We start from the raw sequence: 23,307 nt of genomic DNA on the forward strand, positions 1-23,307 counted from the left end.
TGTTTCCACCAGAAGCGGTGAACCCCAATTCATTCGCGCGACAAATGAAATCGCGCCGCGCTAGATGCTCGAGTTTTTGGTACAAATATGCAAAACAAGACATCCTGCTGAAACATCACAACCATCCTCATCGCCACAGAACAAAAGTTCTGCAGCTTCGGCACCTCATCTCTAAAATACAACCATGATGGAAAATCCTTTTATATTACATAATTTTAACAAGCACTGCAGAGGTGCACAAACAACAGTATAACAGAGGGTCTGCAATTAATTTTTTTTTTTTTTAACACATATATCTCTCGTCTGATAATTGTCTGAAGAGATATGAAAAAAGACAGCAAAGGTAATGCAATTTTAAGAAATGTATTAGAATTTCAAATGTAGAAAAATACACAGAATTGACTAATATAGCTAATATAAAATACACAAAATCATGAAAAATGTAAATATTGCAAATAAAATTCTAAAATTGCAGTGAAAAAATGGAAAAGCCTCAGGGACACGTACTTGAGGTCAGCATTCCTCGATAGCCTGCCTGTTCCCTGCAGAGATTGGTTCCCCACGAGCTAATAGCTACTCGGCTGGCTCCAAATTACGCACAACTGTGCTGGCTTCATAAATGATTTTATGTATTTCAAATTTCACACGTGCCTTCACTTGGGGATCCAATCTCTCCAGGGAAGGGGCTATACTATCGAGGAATAACTGATCCTCGCTGCGTGGAGGCGTTGGTGCGGGAGAACAAGCCGACTGGTCCTGCAGGGCCCGCAGTGTCTCCAGGAGCAGGTCCTGGATCTCCCGGTTCCGCGAGTCCTCATCCTCCCGCACCCTCTTCTTTGCTATCTTCCTTCCTGTATGTCAAAGAAACACAATGCATAACATTAACCTGTGTTTAATGATGATGCAAAGACATTACATACAAAGCAAAAAAATAAAAGAAAACAGGCCAAAATTTGTCATGTACATACCAAGCACAGGTCTGGCCACTAAAGCATGTGTGGCAGCAGCAGCAGGGGCAGAAGAAGGGCCGAAGGCGGGCGAACCAGGAGCCGGGGGAGTCAGTGGGGCCGGCGTAGCAGGGGTTACCGGGGTGGAGGCAGCAGGCCCCTCGTCACCATCTTCACTGAAAATGCCATCTTCTGCATGATAACAACGTATGAATATTTCAGAAAACATAAAACAAACACACTCAAGTCAAACAGTTCAGCCATTGTAATACCAAATCTCCACAAACCTTCTTCAAAACGTTTATTAGTTGAGGCTGTGGGAATTAAATATATTTGCCGAGTCTGACAACAGGCATCCTCCAACACAATCTGTGTCAAACCTGTCTGTGACGGGCCTGCTGTCTCTCCTTCCTCATCCGACTCCCTACTCTTGGAGGCCCAATCCTCCTCGACCTCCTGCTCCGTGCTCCCGCTGGCGTCACGTGGAACAATAAAGGGGTCGAGGAAAGAAAGGATCCCCAGGTACTTCCACCGCTTTGCTGTCCGCGCTGCTGCCCCACACCTGGACACCTTTTTCCTCTCCCTGGTGTAAGTGTCCCTGAGGTTCTTCCACTTTGATTTACACCTTTCCACTGCAAAAAAAAAAAAAAACAGAAGTACAAGAAACAAATAAGATTAAATAGCTTCCTTAATTAATTGCTGAACAAACAAAGCAGGTTATGCCAGTAAAGCCAGTAAAACCATTCATTCTTCTAATGCGTATAATGACTACATCACGTTGTTTGTTCTGTATTATACTAGAAGAATTTAAAATATAGAATATAAAAGCGATACTCCAACATTTTGGCAAATTGGCCCATTTATGCAATTCCTTAGTCATTTCGAACAGCATACTTACTTTTTTTGTGAGGGCGAGCTGTTGTTTATCCAGAGGTGAGTCGGGGAAGGTTTTCAGGACGGACACAATGGAGGTGAACGGTATTTTTGTTCCCCCTCGTCAAACTCATCAAATACACAATCCAACAACCCCAAAACACTTTGGTGGACACGTTATAATCCACACATTCACTACGCTGTGAAATATTAATGCGAAATTACCAGATTGAGTTGTTTTTGTGAAGATTGCTAAGATGGAACTACTTACTAAATATGGCGTCTGGGCGTAGTGATTTCAAAAGAAAAAGTAGTTCCCAGTATTTGCTTCAGTGTCGTAACACTACAATATTATTTGTTGTGTTCCACAGCGTAGTGAATGTGCGGATTATAACGTGTTCACCAAAGTGTTTTGGGGTTGTTGTATTGAGCATTTGGTGAGTTTGACGAGGGGGAACAAAAATACCATCCACTTCCACTGTGTCCGTCCGGAAAACCTTCCCCGATTCGCCTCTGAATAAACGATAGCTCGCCCTCACAAAAAAAGTAAGTATGCTGTTCGAAATGACTAGGAATTGCGCTAAATGGGCCAATTTGCCAAAATGTTGAAGTATCGCTTTAAGGACAAAACACGACACGGATTTTACTTTGAAATCACTTATTTTGGAACACGTATTGAGTTTCCTTCCGGAACCCGATTTGCTTCGGTCTGGAGCGGCGCGGTCGGGCTATGGCGTCCGGAAAAATAGGAATGCTGGCGGGAATTTTCCGGAGCTCAGCACGCGCTCCGTAGCCGGACCGCAGCCGGGCCGTGGCCGGTGTGAGCCACAGCAGTGAGTTCAATAACTACGGATTAGCTGCGGTGTCCGTTCAGCAGCCGGGACGCATACAGAGCCCCGCGCGACTGTTCCACAGACAATGTAAAATACAGAGCAAGACAAAAACACTTACTTGGCATTCCAACATTCTGGCTGATGCTCATCCAGGCCCGCTCCTTCTTGGTCCTGATCGAGTAGAAAGGACAGGTCACATCGTAGAGCTCTGGGTGAGCGCTCACTGCAAAAATCAGCCTCTCCTCCATCTTCGTTCTCTCTCAAATCGTGCGCCTCCGCCAACAGCTGTGTGTCCTACGTCAGCACGTCCCTCAGCGCTGATAGGCTGTCCTGGTGCGTCATCTCACCGCGCGAAAGATTCGCGTCGCGGAAACACCGCGTCAGCCATTAGGGGGACTGAGATATGCTGCAGATGTAGCGCCTGCCTGCAGAATAAGTCGATATCAAATCTTGAATTTACAAGAAAACAAGATCAAATGAAGCATGTGATAAATGGTTTGGGGAAATATTCCGTCTTTGCACTGGTGGTTCTTATATTTATGTGTTTGTAATGTCTGGTAATAGTGATTTAACTTAAACTCACAGTGAAGATGAGTAGTTATTTCCACAAACATGAACTGTGTACATTAAAAAAAACAAGCATGCTTTTTTTTGATTAAAGATAAAGTACTTACTTAAAGTTGGGCATATTTCTTAATTTATTAATGAATTCATTTGATGAGAACCTGTCTAAACTTCTGAATTCCCTACGATATCCTGCTGTTCAGTGGTTCGGGACTTTTTGCACAACTCTGTTCTTAAACAGGAAGCTGAACAGGTGTGCGATCTGTGAATGGACCAATAGAGTTCCTGGTTCAATTAGGACTGAGCCCTTCTCCTCAAGTTGTTCATATTTATCATGAGACACCTGACAACTGATCAGCAGAACTGCGAGGCTTTCAAACAGGATGGCCTCAGACATTTTATTCAAACATGAAAGAGACACAGAAACAGCATCTTCTCCATGAAACTGAGTTTAATAGATTGTTAAAAATAAGGCTATGATACTGTTTTAGCAAACACGGACCAGGAGGAACCACCGTCACGGCGTCCAGAGAGGGCCGCTGCAGATGTCTGAGGTTTTACAGATGGACGTACAGTGAGCACACTGGTGGTGCGCTCATGCACGCCTGGGAAGTGGCGACGTTCAGATCACATTTTTCACTTATCTTTGCATTTTTTTTTTATGAAAATAGCCAAACTTAATTAGCTTAACAAATTTGACGAACTTGTTAATGATTATTTGTATGTAAATATTTTTATGGTCTCATTTCATCAATTTGGGCCCAGAAGAGATCAAACAATGTCAATGTGGCCCCTAAACTTAAATATGTTCAAAGTAAAGTGTAGAAGTCACATGAGCATAATTTCATTTTGGAAATTCTGATTTCTCGTCGCCTTGAAAGCGGTCTCCCCAAGCTGCATGACCGCACCGTTACACCACACACTGGGAAAGTCAAACACGCCGGCGGGTGCGTCCAAACTCCTACATGTACACACATGTACTCTACACACAAACAAGCACACACACGTAGACATCCACCCCACCCAAAACGGTGGCAATAAACCGAGATTGAGCCGATAACATAGCAGTGTTCTCTTAAAAAATCATGCATAGCTTAGTACATGTGTTCTGAAAACCACCCAGTTTACGTTTGCACGGTTTGATCATATGGTTTGTCAAAAAATTTCAGACATGATTACAGTAATTTGTGTGTATTTGACCATTATTAACAATCATGTAAACTCATCGGACTATTTTGTTCACAATAGCCTCCTATGATATTTTGATCATGTAAAAAGTTACATTCTGAACCAAGATCGGCTCCATAAAGGAAATAAATACTGGAATGGCAAAAAAAGGAAAAAAACAAAATATAAAGTTACTGTTTTCAAATGGAATGAAGACCGATCTTGGCCCAACATTTTAGATATAAAAAAACCCCCAAAACAAATTAAAACATCTGTTTAACGTCGGCATCCTGCTATCAAGTTACAGTCAATCATTAAAACACTTAAAAGAAAGTGACTCACAGATGGATAGAAAACACACACAACGCTCAAAAACAATGACAACAGTGGCCTTCCAGAACTTCTAATGTAACAGCAAAACAAGGAATGATGAAGCAAAGAGGCTCTCTTTAGTGCTGTGTGCACCTCTGTCACACAAAAACCATTATTTTCAGTTAATATTCCAAATCCAAGCACATTTTCCCTCAGATAAACAGAAACCCTGAAACAGTAAACTAGTGTGATGTTGTTTCTTCTTTTCTCCTCAACTTCCTTTTTTTATTCTTCCCTTCAGTGAGAACACAAGTAGCGTTGTTTCCACACGTTTCCGGATGCGCCTCATCCTAAACCTTCATCATCTACCGTCTAATAAAGTGCCGATAAGCTGAAGCAAACAGGAAGCACTGAGCTGGAGGGACAGGAGGGCTTCCTTCACGTGCGGGACGGGGGGGATAAGTGGCCACACACACACACACACACACACACACACACACTCGAATGAGGAAACAATGATTTCCTCATGCAGATTTACACTAGGCAGGTTTACCTGTAGTAAACCAATAAGTGTGTGTGTGTGTGTATTACACCCGCTTTTAACTGTACTGATGATAAGCGCGTGAGAAAGCCCTCAGGTTTTGAAAATTCATCTCAAAATGGCCTGCTTCATTTTGATGACTGCAAACAAAAATAAAAAAGAAAAAGAAAGAAAATTCCCTTCATTTGTTTCCCAAACTAAACCCTCGGCAGCATTTGGGACGACGATTACCCGCTCAAGCCTTGCATACCTAACGCTGTGCTGGCGTGGCCGTCATGCTGCGTGCGGACGAGCAGCGCAGCGGACGGGAACGCCTGGACGATTTCGCAGACATAAACTTATCTATTTCAGTTTCATCGAGAATAAAACGTACAAAACACTGACTAAAAATAACGCCTTTTTCATTTTTTTTCTGTGTTTGTTTGCTTTTTCTTATAAAGTAGTCAGCTACTCAGGCATTAAGAACGATCAGTAATATGAAATTAAAAACCGGGAGGAGGGCATGCGGGGTGGGTTGGCGGTGGACGGCAATGGACGCGGCGTATCCTTCACTCGTGGGAGGCGGTGACCTGCCACACGATGAGGTGGCTGCGCTCCGCCTTGGTGGGCGCCGACTGCTGGCCGGCCGTCGGGTCCGACGGCTCGTCCAAGTCGCCGCCGTCGTCGCCTGCGAAGGAGGAGGGTCGGTGAGACAAGCTGACGGAGTAACGGGCGCAGCTGCAGCGCTGCTGAGCTCTGACCTTCCTGAGCAAACGGGCCAGACTGCAATATTCAATGTGGCGTACGCACCGATCCTGAAGTCGATGTAGCCTTCTCCTCCGCTCATCACCAGATACGTTTTAGGCTCGGACGTCGCCGTGTCGGAGGATTCAGACGGGGGGTCGTCAGAGCCCGAGTCGGCGGCGCCCGGAGGCGGCATCGCCTGGCCTGTGTCAGCCAATCAGAGGGCAACAAAAGCGTCCAATCGGAATCAGAGTGAGAAGGGAGCACAGACAAAAACCAAGACAGGCACAAATCACTGGCAACATTGTCTTTGTTTTAATGATCCTATGAGTTGATTCCATGAAAAGTAAAAACTGTGGCTCCACACCGAGAGGTTCACAGACACCTGCTTCCTACCTGGCACGGTCACGAAAAACTTGACAGCATCTCGGTGTCCGTGGAAACACAGCTGGGCGTGAGCCATGGAGCAGAACGGCACGAAGCTGCCGGGCGCGGCGCAATCCGAGGCTTCGTCCCCGTAGACCCGCACGGCGCCGCCGGGGCGGTTTGGCACGACGCCCGCTGTCTTGTTGGCTGAAGAATAAGAAGGAAAATTATTTTTTTTTTAAAAACCCACAAAACCACTAAAACATGATTTCAATAAACATCTCAGGACACAAACTCTACAGACTTTAGGCCAAAACAAGACTATTGAAATCTTGATTAGATCTTTTGTTATGTGGGGTCATGAAAAAGGAAGCAACAGTCTGAGGAAAACATAGACGAGGTTTTTGTGGTTACAGTCCACTTCCGGTGCATTCTCGCTCTCAGGTTTCAGTCAGCAGCAGAAGACAGACGGCGGTAAACAGATGAAAAAAACAGTCGACGTTTAATAAGAGTCTCCCTCCTCGTCTTCCATCGAGAGGAAACCTTTGAAGTATGAATCTGTCAAAACAACATCGTGTGAAGCCAGGTGGTGACTGAGGATCTGGTAACCATGGCAACTCGGCCATCTATTATCCAGCGAGCATCGTCTGATACATAACAATAGCTGCTATCGCTGACCGGGTGTTAAGAGAAAACGAGGATAAAGACACACACACACACACACACACAAACAGAAGATGCAGTCATGAAGGACTGATGTATTAAAAGGAGTCTTGTGTTGTGTGATGTCCCCTGAGGCCTCGCAGTATGAAAAGATAAGCAGAGGAGAGGGAGAAGACGACAGTGTGGAACTCTGTGTTTTTTCACTCCGACTATTAGAGCATTTCGGTTTGTGTGTGTGTGTGTGTGTGTGTGTGTGTGTGTGTGTGTGTGTGTGTGTGTGTGTGAGATGGAGTAACGGGAGTGAGAAGTGTGCAGGGTTTCACGGCGCTGGAGAGTAAATCTGAGTACGACTAACATGGAATACCTTCAGACAGCGGGATGGAGATGATGACACCATTTCCTGTTCCCACCCAGAGTCGGCTGCAGGAAACCACCAGAGCTGTGATTCTCACAAACGAGAAGCCCAGTTTACCCGTACCTGCAACACACACACACACACACACACACACACACACTTTGAGGGGAAAGTTCATCTGAACAATGTAAACGCGGCAATCGGCTGGCCGGCCGGTCGGTGTGAATACCCAGCATCTTGCTGACGTAGGGCTCGATGTCCACGTCCTGGAGGTGCTGGTAGGTGTGTGCGTGGAACAGGCGTAAAGTGGAATCCAGCCGGATGGACACCCAGATGCCGTCTCCGACCCAGGCCAGCTGCCGGACCTGACTCTCTTTACGAGGATGAGCATCAAACGACTTCTGCTCGGGAACGAGACAGTGAAGAATCAAAAAGTTTTCCCACCTTTACATCTAACTGGAGTTTAGAGAGGAGAAGCTGTACCTCTATCCTCATGGCCTTGGGCTGGATGACATAGATCTTGTTTCTGTAGCCGCACCACACCTTGTCATGAACCACCGTCATGCAGCGGATGGAGTGGTGGGGCCGGCCCAGATCCAACAGGTGGTAGTTGGTGAGATCCCACTGACCGTCTGAATGGAGCAAACCGCGTGTGGCGTGAAGGGAGTTTCACAAAACAGCTCCGGCGAAGCAAAATCAACAAATACAGAGGTAAAAACTTACCAAGGCCTCTGTGGAAAATCGCTAACGTCCCGTCGGCCAGAGCTATGAGGACTCTCCCTTTAACATGCCTGAAAACAAGCAGCGAGACGCCGTTGACAAGAAGCTTCAAAACACACATTCAGAGGTGTGTTTGTGTCTGAGTGAGTGGTTTATCAGATGCAGTGCCGGCGTCGTACTCACACTATGCCGAGGATGGATTCTTTTAACTTGATGGCATGCAGACACTTCCTCCAGCGCGCCACAGAGGAGTGGACGTACAGACTGGAACAAGAAGGAAGACACGAAAGAAGCTCAAATACAGGTTTTTTTTAAAGTTTGTGTAAATTTTTTACAACTGAAACAAAATATTGAGACACAGAAAACTGCTTAATATCAGGAATGTCATGCTGAGCCGTGAAATGAATAACTCGACTGTGTCACCGGTCACGTTCAGCGTTTGCCGATAGGAGGAGCTCTCTCTGTTCTCACCATCCGTTCTGCGCTCCCAGCCACATGGTGGGCAGAGCGCTGCTCATCCGCAGGACCTCGCCCTCCGGAGGGTCGCAGCTTTCTGGCAGGGAGGTCACGCAGTCCTGCCCAGAGACCCTGAGGGCAAAACACCCATCAGTATTTCAAACGCACCCTGAATAAAAACACTCCAGGAGTGGTAACAACAAAAGAAAGTTTTTTTTTTTCACATTCACTGCGATCTGTGACTGTGTGAGAAGTGTGTGTTCTTCTCACCCCGGAGTCTCGGCAGGAGAGGAGTCGGCCGGCCCCACACCCAGCGGGTCGGTGAAGACGTGCTCGGTGTAGATGCCTGGTTGGTTCTGGTCTGCTCCCTGGTCCTCCATGCCTTCCTCGCCCACGCCGGCGTTGGCCTCGGTGGCTTCTGTCGCCTCTTCCGCCGTAGGAACCCCGTCTTCTGACGGACTGGTCTCTCTGGACAGCTCCACTGCACAAACGATATGGAGTCATTCCAATTCCAATTTGACTTTTATGAATCTAAACTTTGATGTAATTGGAGGCCATTTGGTGTGTATAAATTGCTCGTCATCGCTATTCGACTGACCTGAGCCAGAGAGGGCGCTGTGCTCGGCCGGCTGGTCGCTGACGCAGGCGTTGGCCGTTTGGGGGATGGCCGTCGTGCCCTCTGCCGCCATGGTGCCGTCGCTGCCCGTCGAGCCCACGCTGGCGACGCTTCCTGCCAGCGACACGCCGTCGCCCTGACCGGCTTCCGGGTCTGGAGGAACCTCTTCACCCGCCGGGAAATCAGAATCCAAAACCCCTGGAAACAACAACGCCAACGACAGCAAGGTTAAATCAGCCAGCGACAAAGGGGGGGGGGAGGAGTCAAACTATCGGAGCCCACCTGGCACACTGGCGATACACACAACGTGTGTGTTGCAGGCATAGAAGCTGTCGAGAACGTCGGAGGGCTGAGTGGCGTCCAGCACCATGACCTTGGTGGAGGAATGAGTGCTCGTGCACACCCACACCCGACTGGACATCTCGTCGTGGATAATCAGCTCCTTCTCCTTCTCCACTTTCTCCTGATCCTTAAAACAACAACAACAACAACAAGACACAATCAGCCAATAATCTAAAATAAGGTAAGATTTTTAAAAAAAGTTCTGTTTCCAGGCTCTCTTTTTATCTCTTACCTTACTGTCCTGCTCCAGCTGGTCCAGACTGCTCTGAGAGCCTTTCGTCTGCTTGCTGAGCTCCGATGAGAGAAACGTCCTCCCCCCGGACAGGTTGACTCCTGCAGCGCACCACAGCTGGGAAACAGACAGGGACAGGGTGTTCATGCATATTTATTCATATCAAAGAAGAAAAAAATAAAACGCATGCATTGATACGAGCATTTAGATGCTACCAATCTGGTCATTTATTCACCTTCATAGAAGCATCTTTCTGATCCAGAGGTCTTAAGTAAACGGGCACAGGCAGGTTCATTTTGTTTTCCACCTGTCCATTCGACACCTGAGGAGACAGAAGTAGCTCAGTGTGAATCAGAAAAGACAAAACTGGAAGAAACTCTGAACACACTGCACAGAGAGAACAAGAAAACTTAAAAGTTCCTCCACCAAACTGGAACTGGTAACATTTCCCGTCAGGTTACCGTGTGGCTGATCATTCCAGCTCAACATATTAGAAAAAGGGATATTTTAATTTAAGTTATTCGTGATCAAACTTTGCACCTTGGATCTGCTGGGCAGGCTCCAGCCGTGTGACGTGACTCGCCCGTCCTCCTTCAGCATGTGGGCCTTGACCTGCCGGTACTGAGCTCTCTTCTGCTCTTTACGCGACGGCGAGCTGCACTGCTCCTTACTGCAAGACGCCCAGACAGAGTAATCAGAGTACATTCGTCTGTGACGAATCCCGACCGGCCACCCGGCGCCGTCACTCACTCCTCGATGAGGAAGTCGAAGGTTTTCGACTTCTCGGTGGGGAACTGGGAGAAGGTGCTGCTCCTCTTCACCAGGCTGCCGGGGGAGTTGTACTTCACGTTGGACTGCGAGTCCGCCTTCTTTATCGGAGGCGAGCTGGAGGAGGAGCTAAACAGTCTGCTGAAGCTGCAGGGGGGGCCACGTTACAGGGAGCCGAGGGGGGAGTGCGGGGAAAGAGCAAGGAGGGGGGGAGTCACCAACCAACCAACCAACCAACAAGACATCCAACACTTACTGTACAGAGTCAAAGCATGCTGGGAGTTTTAGTATGAAATTTCACCACAGAAAAAGGTTATTTCTCTTCACCATCTTAGCGAAAAGTGGGGCAAAAAAAGCTACGAATATGCACCTGCAAAAGATTCCTTATGATTAAAAAAAACAAAAAAAAAAGACATTTTTGCAGCGACAGTCTGGCATTAGAGCGAGACCGTGTGCTTGTTTCGGTTCATGTCGTCTCCCTTCATCTCTCTACGAGCAGACAGAGGAGGGAAACATCAAAAAGGCACACAGCAGGCAGGAGACGGGGCAGCCCGGGGGCGGGGGGGGGCCTACGGCTGAGCGGTTTGTGGAAACAACAACTGGCGCACCGCACACAGAGCACAGATCACGGATAAAGACACATCAGAGTCGGACACTTTCTGGGGGATGGAGGAGCGTTTCTACGTCAGGGGAGGGCAAGAGAAAGGTTTGGAAGGAGGGGGGGAGGGGGTCTATCGAATCATCTTTACCTAATGCTGCCAATTCAAACAGCACATCCCGGAAACAGATGAGAAACAGAACGGATTTGAATGTTTGAAAGTAAAACGTCAGGAGTCGGAAAAGAAAACAGCGTGGAGGCCTCGTCAAAGCCCTGACAAACAAGTGCACGATGTGAAGAAGCTGGGAGGACTCACAACTGCCAGATGCTGGACTTCTTCTTCTCTGTGAGAGCTGGATTCTCCCTGGAGGCCCTGAAGAAAAGAAAACATCACGTTACGTTAACTGCAGTTTACAAACGTCGCGGCTATTCCCTACAAAGTGATATTTCATAGATTTGAGCTTTTATATTTCATACAGTAACATAAGCAATAAAAAAATGATAGATTCTCCATTAAAAACTCCATTTAGTCAGTAATAAAACAGTCATATGTAGACTATGTGTACAATATGATATAAACACAATACAAAAACATCCCTTACACTATTGAGCCTTTTCATCCTGTATCTTTACGTTATCTAAAAGTCTTATTTGTCACCATCTAAAGAATAAAGCTGCAGCTCTGGTCCTCATGTCTCCACCTGATCATCTCCGTCCACCGCACGGCCTCCTGCAGCTCCATCAGCCGCTCTTTGTACTGGTTCCTCTCCATCAGCACCCGGGCCATCTCCACCCGGGTGAAGCGCTTCCTCTGAGCGGTCGGCACGTCGCTCTGCGGCAGCGTGTGAACGAACACAGGCTCAGGACTTCGCAGAAATGCATTCATCATTTTTTAAAAAAGGGAAGAAACGGGAGAAAAGCTGCTCGTGTGAGTGGTGAAAACTCACATCTTCCTCGTCTTTAGTTTTCTGTTTCACTTCCTCCACCTCCAGCCGTACTCTGGAAAAAAAACACATATTTATCATAAAAATAGAAGACGCTGCGAATTCAGCTTCAAACAAACAATCCACTACATACTCGTAAATGACTACAAGACTACATGGAGCCCAGTTTGATCTCAACAAAAAAAAAAAAAAAAGCCTCAAACTTATAAATGACAGAAACAAAATCTTGAAAAGCTGCCATTAATGTTCTATTTCTAACAAATAATTAGGAGAATAAAAGAAAAGAGATCCTCATGTTGCTGATATTTTGGTGTTTAGGAAGAATAAAGCGGTAAAACACACTTCTTGAGCTCCTCCTCCAGGTCTTTGTTCTTCTCTTCCAGCTTGGTTTTGGCCTGCAGCACGGCGTCCAGCTCGCCCTGCAGCATCTCCTTCTCACAGGTCAACTCATCCACCTTCAAGATCAAGTCCTTATTCACCACATTCAAGGCGTTCCTGGAAAAGCAGGCAGCGGGAACATTTACGTACGTCAAGTTTAGGTAGTAGAACAAGGGAAAGAGAAAGCGAAGCGTCTCTGCTGAGAATGCTAATGAGAAAGATAAAAGTCAAAGTTATGTTCTCACTTTGTCTCAAGTAGCTGCGAATTCTCCTGAATTAGATTTTCGACCTCCCGGCCCATACCTGAGGAGGATTAAAGACACCATCAGAGCTTCGCTCCTATGAAAAAAAATAACTTTAACAATGAACAAAAGCAGTGACTACTTTACCGCTACACATGAAGACACTGATTATTCACACTAAGATCACTCTAAGATTAAATCTCACAAGGCACGACATTAAGATGCTGAATATCTGCTAAAGACACACTCACTACTAACACGACACACAAACCCACTGCACACGACTGACAGGAGAAGAATGGATCGAGAGGGTGAGGTCTTACCAATCAAACTAAGGTCTGAGAAAACCATGCAATCCAAGTCAGGCAGAAAGAGCAAGGAAAGAGAGAGAGAGAGAGAGAGATGCGGATACAGTTTGAGACAGTGAAATGAACAATATGATGGAGGAGCCACGGCTAAACGTGTAGCTGGTGGCTCCACGAGCAAAAACGGAAGAGAAGCTGCCAAATCTCTAAAGCCTATTGAGTTTGACAACTGCGAGGAAGGAAGAGAACGAGGGCAAAAAAAAAAGAAGAAAAACAATATTTAAGCTGTGAAAAGAATCATTAGGCCAACAAAAGAAAAGCGCTGGACTCCATCATTCATGCATCAGATCTAGTCTAACAGCAGAGAAGCACTGCAGAACCTACGCTTCACACGAAACATAATGGAGGAGCGGTGCGCGGTTAACAACGGTGGATCATGGCAGACGGTGACTTATGAGAGGTCAGAGGGACACGACAGAGAGGAGGGTTTAGCTAAGGAGAGGTTAGAGGTCATACACACCAGAGTACTCCACTGGAAATATGGACAAGAGCCAGAGAATGAGACACGGGAGAGAGAGAGGTGATGTTAACATGGGTCGATGGCTAAACACTGCGTGTCACAGCTGGACCGAAGCAAGCGGCGAGGCGTCGGCGCAACAGAAGCAGGAAGTTACAGAGGACTAACACTGAGAGAGCAGTTGTCCAAAAACACCACGAGAGCTTTAGAGAGCAGCTTGCTTTGTTTTTTTTTTCTTCAGTAGCAGAAAACAGTGACTGTAGAATATTTATACTCAGTATAACATTGTGTATTGATGACAGATTCACCTGACATTTAAAAAAAGCAGCTGTAGTTAATAAAATGATAGAACACTGAGATATTTTCACTTTGCTTGCTTCTGAAGACATTTAGTTTTAATACCATAAACAAAATGCCGAAAAATGAGTCTGAAGAATGTTTAAATTCTCAAATCAATCGGTAAAATTAAAAACCATTTACAACATCAGACATGATAGATACTGACAATCTTTTTCAATCTGCTGTTTCATGACTCGTGGCAATGAGGGTTAACTCACCCAGCAAATCCGCCCCTTCGTCCACGTCTCCAATGAGCCCGGTGCCCGCGGACGACAGCTCCTCAAACAGAGAGTCTGTATTTCGGTCGAACGCCATGTTCTCGATGCCTTTGGTGGGAGTGCTGAAATCATAACGGCAACAGGAAGTGACGTTTCGCCGCTTGCGATAAAGGTTTATTATGAACTGTAGTTTGTGGCTGTCGGACCTGCAGGCTTTGTATCCCATGAGATCCATATCCAGCTCAGGGGTGGATTCAATAATGTCCTGCACGTCTGAGCTGTCCTCGTTCTCAGGAAGCCCTGCACGAGAGACGCTCCATTACTCTCAATGAGCTTCTTTTCTCTGTTTTATTTCAGTGCACCGCTGGACGCCACGCGGTTTGACCCTACCTACTGATATCGATCTGGTCCCGGGTGCCGCCTGCACTTCGGTACTCTTACTGTTCCCGTCTTCCTTCTCCATGTCCGAGGCGGCGGCGGACATCGGCGTGGCCGATTTGGAGCCGGTGAAATCTGACAGCTCATCCTGCAACAACAGCACGCCTTCTTACAACGGCATTTAAAAACAGAGGATCAGAGACGTCCAGACGACATGTAAAGAAAGTCCAGGACTAAAACGAAAAGAAAGGACAGCGATGTTTCGAGCCACAAAAAAACATGGAAACCACGGCAAGACATAGGTTTCTGAACTAAAACGAGAAGAAACAAGAGTCTAATTTCTAAATACTGAAGTTACAATGAGAAAAAGATTCTAATGAAAATCAGTGAACAAGTAAAAAAAAAGAAACATTTTGTGAAATGGGACATTTAAATGAAATCATCTCAAAACAGACACAGTTGTGGGGGGAAGATACCACGGAAACACACAGGGAGCAGAGCGCAGGCTGCCGAACATCAACCGAACACAAACACACACAGTTTAGTATTGGAGGAATGACCAATCCTACGACAACACAACACATAAACCCACAAAAGACCTAAAAACTACTGCAAATGAAGTCCAGTGAAACGCAGCAACAACAACAGAGCGGCAGCTACGGATGCTTTGTTATTGCACGATGGGTGATCTGTGGGGTCGGAGATCCAGATGAATGAAGCAGAAATGCAGAGCCGGGTCAAATGTCATGCATTTGAACTGAAATGAAAAACAAATCAGAGGCCAGATGCAACCAAGTCGTTACTGAGTTTGACACGTCAATGATTGATCAGGATCCATAAGAGCACTTAGATTTGAAATCATCCCCAATGTGAGGCGTGGTTGCATGTGGCGCTGTGCGGCGCAGGCGGTCTATGAAGTGAGAGGCGGCGTCTTTTTGAACAGATGAAACTACTGAAGCCTACACACACACACACAAGCACACACACGCTGTGTTGTCCACAGTCACTGTGCAGCAGCGCTGCTGCCAGCGCTTCCGCCGGCCGACACTCGTCCAACTACCTTGCAGTCGTCTGCCAGTGAATTCCCCCAAGTAGAGTCCTGCGCGCTCTTACCCCCCCTGTCCTTAGAGGGGTCGGCAAAGTCCAACTGCTTGGGGAGGGGGGGGAGAGGAAGAATGAAGCTCACGTGTGCAGAAGCAGCTCAACAGACATGCACACACCTCCAAGTGTGCATGTCTGTGAAGTGAATGGAGAGTAAATAGAAACGGCGGCTTGTGTGGAGGAAGTCAGAGTTTCAGTGTCAGAGCAGCCAGATAGAGCCTGATAACAACATTAATGGGAAAATAAGCACCTGTGAAGAGGGGCGATAAAATCCTGTCCTCTTAGAGTCTGGTATATCAAACAACAGCTTTAAAAAGAGTTCCTTTATTTATTTATTTTTTTTTTTTTTTGCCACATATGACTAGGATATGATTTGAATGGAAGTTCAAAAGAATATAAAATGTGGATTAAAAAAAAAACTACATTTTGATTTGATGTTTTGTAGTATAATTTATACATATTTCTGACTTTGAATACAATTATAAATTGTACAGCATTGCTCAAAAAACCTTCTAAACACTGGAACTGACTGAAAAGCATACTTTCAACACAGGGTAATTCATTCTTTTTATATTTATATTTTCTTATAACAATTGTAACAATACACGTCTATCATTAGCTGTTGTTGCATGGACAAAAACTGATTATATTATCCATATTCGTAAAAGTAGTTTGAAAGCTTTTATGAGTTTACGGCTTAAATAAACGTATACTTGACTTTTTTATTTAACAGGAACCTGAATATTATCTGGTTTAAAACTGTTCTTTAGGTCAAATAAGACATGATGCCGTCGTCCCGAGCAACAATAACCTTCAGGGTGACTAAAACAGACTTATGGAAGCTCATAATATTGTTTTCCATGAAAAAAAGATTTGTAAAATTACAAACACAATGTCAAATGCAAAGAAATTACAGAACATTATCCTGATCATATGTCTACTTTGCTGATTTATTTAATTTCTTTTTTTTCTCTGTGTAAGTCTTTAACTGATATAAAATGATTCAAAAAATATAAAAAAGCAAGTTTTAGAGGCGATGAAATGACTTTGCTTATATGGCTACTTGTGGATGGATCATGGTTGGCTGGACACGTGCACGCTGTAACCTGCCGGAGCTTTTCCCTTTAAGCCTCCCGCTCCCAGAAATAAATACGACAGACGCGTCTATTTAACTCTAAGAGCCTGTCTGCATATCAAAGCCACTGGTGGCTCAACAATAACCATCCTGTAGCTCCGATTATATAAGATTCAATCACATTCCAGCGAGCTTTTTTTCTCTCCCTCAGTGACTGGCTGCGAGCCATACAGCGGCATCGCTTCCCATCATGCACTGCGCCGCGGAGCTGATGTCCCAGTTTTAACAGAAACGCGACACTGTCGCCCTCCAGGTCCGATCTGCCGCTGACACAACCGACCACACATACCGGGGAAATACCAATTAGGGCTTCGCATAACGAGAGAATGAAAACTGAAGGATCTCAATCAGGATTCAGGTTTCAATCAGAAGACAGATTAGTTTCCTCTGTAGTATTTCAAGCCTTTCAACGCGAAGTCAGAAAGTGACAAAGCATAGACAGTATTCAGAAGCTGACGATGTGTGTACCTGCAACCAAAAAGAAAACTGTTGCCTTTGTAAATATTCATGATTCGCTTCATGATCTCCTTTAGATGCTGCACCAGAGGACGTCTGCATATTCATTAACGGCTACAGAAGAGCCTGAAAACAGAGGTGTCCTTGTCAGACGCCTGCTAAAATACGCATGAACGCATCCCCGCCTTATCAAAGGCTCTCTATTTTTAAATGCGTCTGAAGCCAAAACTCTGTCTCTCTTCTGGCTCTGGAAAAGGAGAATAAAGTCATCTTTAATCTGTCTATAATGGATTTTGTATTCATACTTTTTCACAGTTAAAAGTTTCAATTATTTGAAACATTTTTTCAAATTTTAAAGGCCAAATAAATGATATGTTGGTTGTTTTTGCTGATAAGACATCACTGACAGGGTATTATTTGTATTTTCCTGTGCTTATTCTCTTGTCACTTTGCCGACGATAATCACACAGAGGTGCCACCCTCTCTCTCGCTCTATCTCACACACACACACACCCACCTTGAGACTGGTGTTGGACCGCAGCTGTGACGAGTCAGCGAACCTCCAGCCCTCCGTTCCCGGGGTCTCTGCCCGGGTCTGAGGGTCCGGGATGAGCAGAGACGCCCCGCCCGACGACGGGAAAATCCCCAGAGAAAGAGGCCGCTCTCTCCTTCAGGAAGCAGGAAAAACTTTGTCAGTATCCTCCGCTCCCCTAACAGCTCAGTGTTGTAAGATGTGTTCAAAAACATTGAGCGTTCTCTGCCGTCTTACCGGACCCGGCCCACCGAGCTCGACTCTGAAGCCTCGCTGATCTGCTGCATTTTGATCCTCTCCACATGCTCCATGTAATTATGGATCATCTGTAAAAAAGCAGACTTTAACAACCTGAAGAAACTCGTTGCGAAAACGTCAAACAAATGCTTCAAGTGGAGAATGTTTCCTTGTTCTGCCTCAGCGTTACCTCTGTGTGTCGCTGATGGAGGGAGTTATATTCCTTCTTGAGCTCCAGCTCACGTTCTTCTAACCTGGCGACTAAAACAGAAAACACTTACAAGCAGTTCCGAAGTGGCAGTTTATTAAAAATAAATCACTTTACATGGGACATCTCACTATAGGGAGCTTGTTTTACCTGTTTATGTATAAACTGCTGCAGTAATTCACACATTCAGAGTGTGTGATTTTTTTTTTTTTTTTCTCTCCACCAAACAGTTGACAGAGGAGGTAATCTCGCTCCAATGGGTTTGGGTGTCGGGGCGACTTACGGAGTGACAAAAACACCTAATCCCCTATTAGCACATCAGGTTTAGCCTAAGCCACACACAGTGAGCCGCTGCAGCAGCGTGGATACTATCAATTACAGCAACTAAAGCTTCTGCATGTTGTGTGACGATCTCTGTGACTGCGATACTGCCGGCAGGATTTCGATCACCCGTTTCTGGAAACCCGCTGCTGAAGTCTGGTAATCCTTTTGTGTTTAAATGTCACTGTAGTCATTTTCACATTACTCTGTCTGGAATCGGCTAAACTGCGCTGTAGACTGATTGAATATAGAAAGTCATCTGAAATCCTGTAACAACCGTCAAAACTGTTCTACAACAAACAACATCAGAGCAAAGCAAACAGCAGTGTGATTTCCTTGAACTGCGTGGGAGCAGCGTGACAGCTTGTTAAGGTCTATCCATCACAGGGTCATAAATCTGTAGGGATGCTTCAAGAGTGAGTGGCTTGTCTGAATGAAGATTTATTTAGAGTGCCGACATGCTGGGAACTTAAAACAATACAGTTAAGAAACAGAAGCAAATCTGCGAATCAGCCCAGTTAAAACGCTACAAATGCATGGACAGGAACGATATTAGAAAATATAAGCTGAATACTTTAAAAGAAATTGTAATGAAGCACTAAACAAATTTTGGCTTTACTCTTGTTTGTGATCTGTGACCGAGGCGTGGTGTCACGAAGGTTGAGCTGGACTCTGACTCCAGATGCAATGAATGATTTACTATTCGCAGGCAGTGACGGCTACGCGGCGAGAATGACTTCAGGAGTTCCTGACAATGAAACAAACTGGACGTAAACACGCATATAAAGTCTGGTGTAGCAAGAACACTAACCTACTTGTTTCATTTGTTCATGCAGCATCTAAAAATTAGACAAGGACAAAATGGTTTCCTCGTTTTGCGTGAATGAATGACTCATTTTAAGCAGCTATGCGGCTTGTCACTGGATGCAGCGTCAGCTATAGAGCAAGTCCACTCTTTTCCCACAGTGAAACATTGTGAATGAGTCAGTCGCTTTGCCTCCACCACTTAATCCACCAATAAGATGGGCGGTAAAGCGCTGCCGCATTAGGAGGATGGGAATAACATAAATCCTATAATCCCATTACTGTTACTCCCACAGAGAGCGAGAGAGAAGGTGAAGACTGAGCATAGTAAAAAGTCAAGACAGAGACGTCAAAGTAATGAGGCGTAAAATATGAAGAAGAAAAGCAGGGAAACGCACAGAATAAAACTTTAAATAAACTTACATATTGTATAAATGTGTCTGTAGGTGTAGGTTCTACTCACTCTGGTCTGCGTAGTTCTTGATTTTGAGCTCCAGCTGCCGGGAGTGCGACTCCTTCCTGTCCACATGGTTCTGCAGGTCCTTCTTCTCCTGTTCATGGGTGTCTTCAAACTCAATGAATTTCTACAGAAACACAGGAGAGAGGTCGGTCACGCTCACCGGATCACCTGCCGTCTGATGTTACCTGAAGTGTTGATGAAAACACCTTTTTTTATACATTTATAATAAGAACAGGATAAAGCAGGAGATGCTGCATTCATCAAAGAGTGTGTTACTGTTTATACAAGCATGGTATAACCAATATTACCAATGTAATTACTTTGTGACCCATTTCCCTCTTTGCACTGCTCCACCAGTCTGAGTCTGAGTCAGATTCTGACATTGTCAATTATACAGATAATCGTGTTTTTGTCAGTTAAATGCATTCAGCATTTTAATTTATTTCTGAATGATATGAAAGGGGTGCTGTAGAAACTAAATTAGACTGATAAATTTTGAAATTGTATTGTAATTAACTCATAATTAAAAGCATTCGCATGTGCTGCAGTCAGAGCATAACTTCACACAACATGACGACAGATTTTCAAGGGTCTGAATCACAATTGGATATTTTGGTTCCACCCATTCTTCTAGTCGTCCCATTTCCTTATATGCAGACCTTTGTTTGTGTGTGTGTGTGTGTGTGTGTGTGTGTGTGCGTGTGTGTGTGTGTGTGTGTGTGTGTGTGTGTGTGTGTGTGTTGTGTGTGTGTCAACATCCACATCCTGCCCTTACGAGTAAGCCAAGGCCTTAATGTGGCTCCCCTCCTTCCTGTGGGCATACAAGTCTTTACTCTATTAGCAGAATCAGGATATGTGGGACAACAGTGTGCTTTTTATTAGAATAAATAATGTCAAAACTCAATAAAAGCAAAACATCATCTGAAATACTCATAATCATCTTTTACATTATGTTTAAAAGAGCTTTCAAAAGTTTATTGTAGAGATTCTTCTTGGTTTTGAGGTTGCTCTCTTCAGTGTGGACACAGCTCCTCCATGTCCCGCTTCACTGCAGAGGTGGATAAAGCCATGCAGAAGATGGCTGAGTGGATAGTAACAATTATCAAATCATGAGTTAAAGACCTCATTTGTGTCAAAATATGTCAGACGTGAGTATTAATTTGCACAAGAACAACAGTCTCTGGCTATAAAGAGCTGACAATACATTATACAGTATGTGTATTAAAACACACACACGCTTGACGATAAAACCAATGACAATCCAGATCTGCAGATTAGTTTTAATGATCACACAGTTGGCGTGATGCCTAACATTTAATGAAAATAATGATTTTCTCATTGGGATCAATGCTATTTTTAATTGGAGCTTTTCAATTGGAAGTCTGTCTTCAGAAGAAAGAGGCTGAAGGTTCGATGAGATTTCATTGACATCAGTAAGAAGTTGATGATTGTTTTATTTCCATTGTTGGGGAGAGTGGCATGCTGTGAAATCTAACAATGAATCACCAAAAACTGCGGAAAGTTTAAAAACAGAAGTTAGAAGATATTCCTCTTTTGACAAAAGATCACATGAAGTAGCTGTGGTATCTGTCACAGGATCAGCACACCCACACCCACTGCTCCTCAGGCCCGGAGTCTTTCTAATGACAATATGACAATCTGTGTTGCCTGTTTTTAATGTGAGATACACATCAATACAGGCTGTGTGTACAGTCCCGTCTCTGTGCACGGATGTGAGCAGTTGTGTGTGCTGTCACCCTGCTTCAGCATCATGTTAGTGTCCACGGTCCAACGTTCCTGCTGCGTCTCTGCCCTGAGCTAAAGCAGCAAGCTGGTACAGACGGTCCGAGTCACATCAGTCCGTCATCCACATGATAAGCTCAGGGAACAATCGCCACATGTCTTTACACTCATTCCAGCCAAGATTTAGAAATCATGCTTGACTACACACAGATTTCACTTTCTTCTCCAGCTAAGGGTTCTCTCAGATTCAGTGAGTTTTGTGCTATTAGGTTGAGGCAAACATGAAAGTCTGAAAAAAGTCCGAATTGCTTTGCTGTGTGCGATTTACATATTCTCCCTGCACGTGCATCAGCTTGCTTTGGACACAAGGCCAGTCCACATTATGCATCTTAATTAGCGAAATGAAAATGTGAACATGTGTGTGACTTTGTGTGTGTGTGTGTGTGTGTGTGTGTGTGTGTGTGCCTTGTGATGGGCTGGTGGCCTGTGCATGCCTTCAAGCTATTACCATCTGGCCTCACCTAGAAGATGCATGTAGGGATGGATCTCAGGTTTTCATTTAGCTGATGAAACATGCAGAGGAGTGAGTGTGGTTTTTATAAGTTGTATGACATTCTGCAGCTTTTCCTTTAATATCCCGGCATTTGCTGCACTTGTTCAGAGGGGTGAATGGAAGATATTATCTCCCAGTGAAAGTGCCTCTGACATGCTGGGTAGTAAGATCAGTTCGGAACAAGCTGCAGCGGGTCGTTCAGGTTGTGTTATTGTAATTCTCCTCACCCAGTGTTTCTCACATTGAAGTTACAGAGACAATTCAAAACGCTGAGTCACTTCACCTGCTGTGTATCCAGACAGGGTCTCACGGGGCTCAGGCTTCACTGTGCCATTCAATACACACTCTAGTGCATATCTGGACATGTTTTGTTCCACTGGATTTGCCCATTGAGTGAGATTAGAGATGTAATAACAACAGAGGGCCATTTCAGACTGACGTTAGCCATGACACTGCCTTGTTTACATCCTCCATCATTCCCACTGATACCGCCAGGCCACGTGCACGGCTTAATTCGTGGCTCTGGGACGCTGCTGGGAGCAGAAAGCACCTGGAGCTGGGGATGCTGACTGTGTGGTGTGTTTTATTCCCCCCACTCTCCTCCAGCTCCGTGAAACCCACCTCCTCCGCATGCTTCCTCAGCGCCTTCTCCCGCTCGTACTGGGTGATGAGCTGCTCGTTGTCCTCCTTCAGCAGCTCCAGCTCCACTTCGTGCTCCTGGTTCTCCGCGAACACCGAGTCCAGGTTCTCCAGCACGGCCACGACCAGCGGCATCAGCTCCTTCACCACGTCCTCGTCGTATTTCCCGATGAGCCTCTCGAACTCGCGGTAGATGGAGCTGGCCAGGCCCGATACCCGCTCCGACATCATCGCTGATGTCCCCGGGTCGTCCTGGTACACAACTCCGTCTTCCAGCTCCATTTTTTAGTCCTCCTTTCAGCAAACGGGACCTGTGTGGGTTCTTCTGTCCGCGTTACCCCGCCACTATGGACCCCGTTTATCTCTTATTCGATAGCTCGCCTTTAAACAAACGGACACATTGAGAACAGTGCACGGATGTTCCGTTACGATGCGAGACGGGCGACGTGGATTTCTTCCTATTTTTCCCTCACTTGTCCCATGGTGCGTTCAAATGCTCCTCCAAAGCTCCTCCTGACTACCGCCACCCTCACACAGAAAACACTTAATCGATTAGAAACATACAGGAATCTAAGTAAGAATTTTATACCTTCCCGAAATAATATTTACTTTAATCATCCTTCCATGACATGATATGGACATATGTACGCAGAAGAAACCAAAACAATATAATATCGACCGTCTTTCACACATTTTCAAATTTAATTTCAGTTTGTATCTG

The 23,307-nt window shown here is 45.3% G+C and overlaps 2 protein-coding genes across 6 annotated transcripts; both read right to left on the reverse strand.

Annotated features, from left to right (window-relative positions):
• Positions 1-353: 353 nt before the first annotated feature.
• Positions 354-12,213, reverse strand: LOC115387111 (transcription factor Adf-1-like). 3 transcript variants are annotated; one of them, XM_030089683.1, is made up of 5 exons: positions 12,199-12,213; positions 2,772-2,872; positions 1,235-1,579; positions 969-1,139; positions 354-851 (listed from the first exon to the last, which is right to left on the reverse strand). In XM_030089683.1, the coding sequence occupies exons 2-5, from the start codon at positions 2,800-2,802 to the stop codon at positions 574-576; spliced, it is 825 nt and encodes a 274-aa protein (XP_029945543.1). In that variant the 5' UTR covers positions 2,803-2,872; positions 12,199-12,213; the 3' UTR covers positions 354-573. The 3 variants fall into 3 exon arrangements, with proteins under 3 accessions (XP_029945543.1, XP_029945542.1, XP_029945541.1); XM_030089682.1 differs by lacking the exon at positions 12,199-12,213 and having other exon boundaries at positions 1,328-1,579; positions 2,772-2,918; XM_030089681.1 differs by lacking the exon at positions 12,199-12,213 and having other exon boundaries at positions 2,772-2,918.
• On the reverse strand, positions 5,071-23,017 carry spag9a (sperm associated antigen 9a). Of its 3 annotated transcripts, XM_030089677.1 has the most exons (33): positions 22,569-23,017; positions 19,655-19,775; positions 18,049-18,119; positions 17,859-17,947; positions 17,607-17,757; positions 15,458-15,547; positions 14,410-14,545; positions 14,226-14,319; positions 14,020-14,141; positions 13,466-13,477; positions 12,964-12,978; positions 12,644-12,701; positions 12,363-12,515; positions 12,024-12,075; positions 11,778-11,908; positions 11,393-11,449; positions 11,228-11,233; positions 10,461-10,625; positions 10,251-10,380; positions 9,946-10,032; positions 9,711-9,827; positions 9,419-9,605; positions 9,119-9,334; positions 8,791-9,001; positions 8,536-8,652; positions 8,248-8,328; positions 8,068-8,135; positions 7,828-7,976; positions 7,574-7,745; positions 7,354-7,467; positions 6,357-6,533; positions 6,027-6,164; positions 5,071-5,904 (listed from the first exon to the last, which is right to left on the reverse strand). In XM_030089677.1, exons 1-33 carry the CDS (start codon positions 22,866-22,868, stop codon positions 5,786-5,788), a joined length of 3,906 nt encoding a protein of 1,301 aa, XP_029945537.1. In that variant the 5' UTR covers positions 22,869-23,017; the 3' UTR covers positions 5,071-5,785. The 3 variants fall into 3 exon arrangements, with proteins under 3 accessions (XP_029945537.1, XP_029945538.1, XP_029945539.1); XM_030089678.1 differs by lacking the exon at positions 11,228-11,233; XM_030089679.1 differs by lacking the exons at positions 11,228-11,233; positions 12,964-12,978; positions 13,466-13,477; positions 15,458-15,547.
• Between the last annotated feature and the right edge of the window lie 290 nt (positions 23,018-23,307).

This window comes from Salarias fasciatus, chromosome 4, assembly GCF_902148845.1.
Source record: "Salarias fasciatus chromosome 4, fSalaFa1.1, whole genome shotgun sequence".
Taxonomy (NCBI): domain Eukaryota; kingdom Metazoa; phylum Chordata; class Actinopteri; order Blenniiformes; family Blenniidae; genus Salarias; species Salarias fasciatus.